Below are 735 nucleotides of genomic sequence, written 5' to 3' on the forward strand. Positions count from 1 at the left end.
CGATAACCTCGCCCCCAAGAAGAAGCCCAAATCGGTGAGAGCCCCCGAGCCGGGCAGCGCTCCCCACCCCGGGGGGGGACCAGACCCCCCGGGTGCCCCGTCTCCCCCGGGTGCCTCCCCCCGCGGGTGCGCCGTCTCCTCCAGGTCCCCCTGGGTCTCCCCAGCTGCCCCATCTCCTCTAGGTTCTCTGGGGTCCTCCTGGGTGCCTCCTCTTCCCTGTGTTCCTCTGTGGAACTCTCTGAGTGTCCCCTATCTCCTCCAGGTGCTCTGGGGTCCCCCTTGTGTGTCTCTGGTTTTTCTCTGACTCTCGGCTCTGTCCAGGTCCTTTGGGAAGCCCTGGGTCTCTCCAGGTGCCCCCACTCTGCCGTGGCATCCCTGGGTTGCCCTTGGTTGCCTGGGTTCTCTCCAGACACCCCACCCACCCCCCGCCCCCAGCCTCTCTGGGTCTCCCTGGGTTCCTGCAGGTCCCCGGGGTGTTCCCGGGTCCCTCCTGAGCTGAGGTGTCCTTGCAGGGTGGCTCGGTGCCCCGTGAGCCACTGTCCCCTGTGCCAAGACCAGGAGGTCCTGTTAGGGGCAGACTGTGGTGGGGTGGCTGTGGCGGAGCTGGGGGACAGCCCAGGGGCCGAATCCCTGCCTGGGGCAGCGGGGTGTCGCAGGGGTGTAGCTGCCCCTGCCAGGCTCGCCTGCTCCAGGAGATTAGAGGGAAAGCCCGTGCTATCTAACCCGGGCCGAAAC

The 735-nt window shown here is 67.8% G+C and overlaps 1 protein-coding gene across 1 annotated transcript in view; it reads left to right on the forward strand.

The window, feature by feature from the left end:
* Position 1: 1 nt before the first annotated feature.
* NT5C1A (5'-nucleotidase, cytosolic IA) overlaps positions 2-735 on the forward strand; it is a gene marked incomplete at its 5' end in the record, with an annotated part of 10,166 nt that continues 9,432 nt past the window's right edge. The window contains one exon of the mRNA XM_035904028.1: positions 2-34. Coding sequence (XP_035759921.1) covers positions 2-34 — 33 coding nt within the window. The remainder of the gene's footprint in view (positions 35-735) is intronic.

Source organism: Egretta garzetta, unplaced genomic scaffold (assembly GCF_000687185.1).
Source record: "Egretta garzetta isolate BGI_Z169 unplaced genomic scaffold, ASM68718v1 scaffold101, whole genome shotgun sequence".
Lineage (NCBI taxonomy): Eukaryota > Metazoa > Chordata > Aves > Pelecaniformes > Ardeidae > Egretta > Egretta garzetta.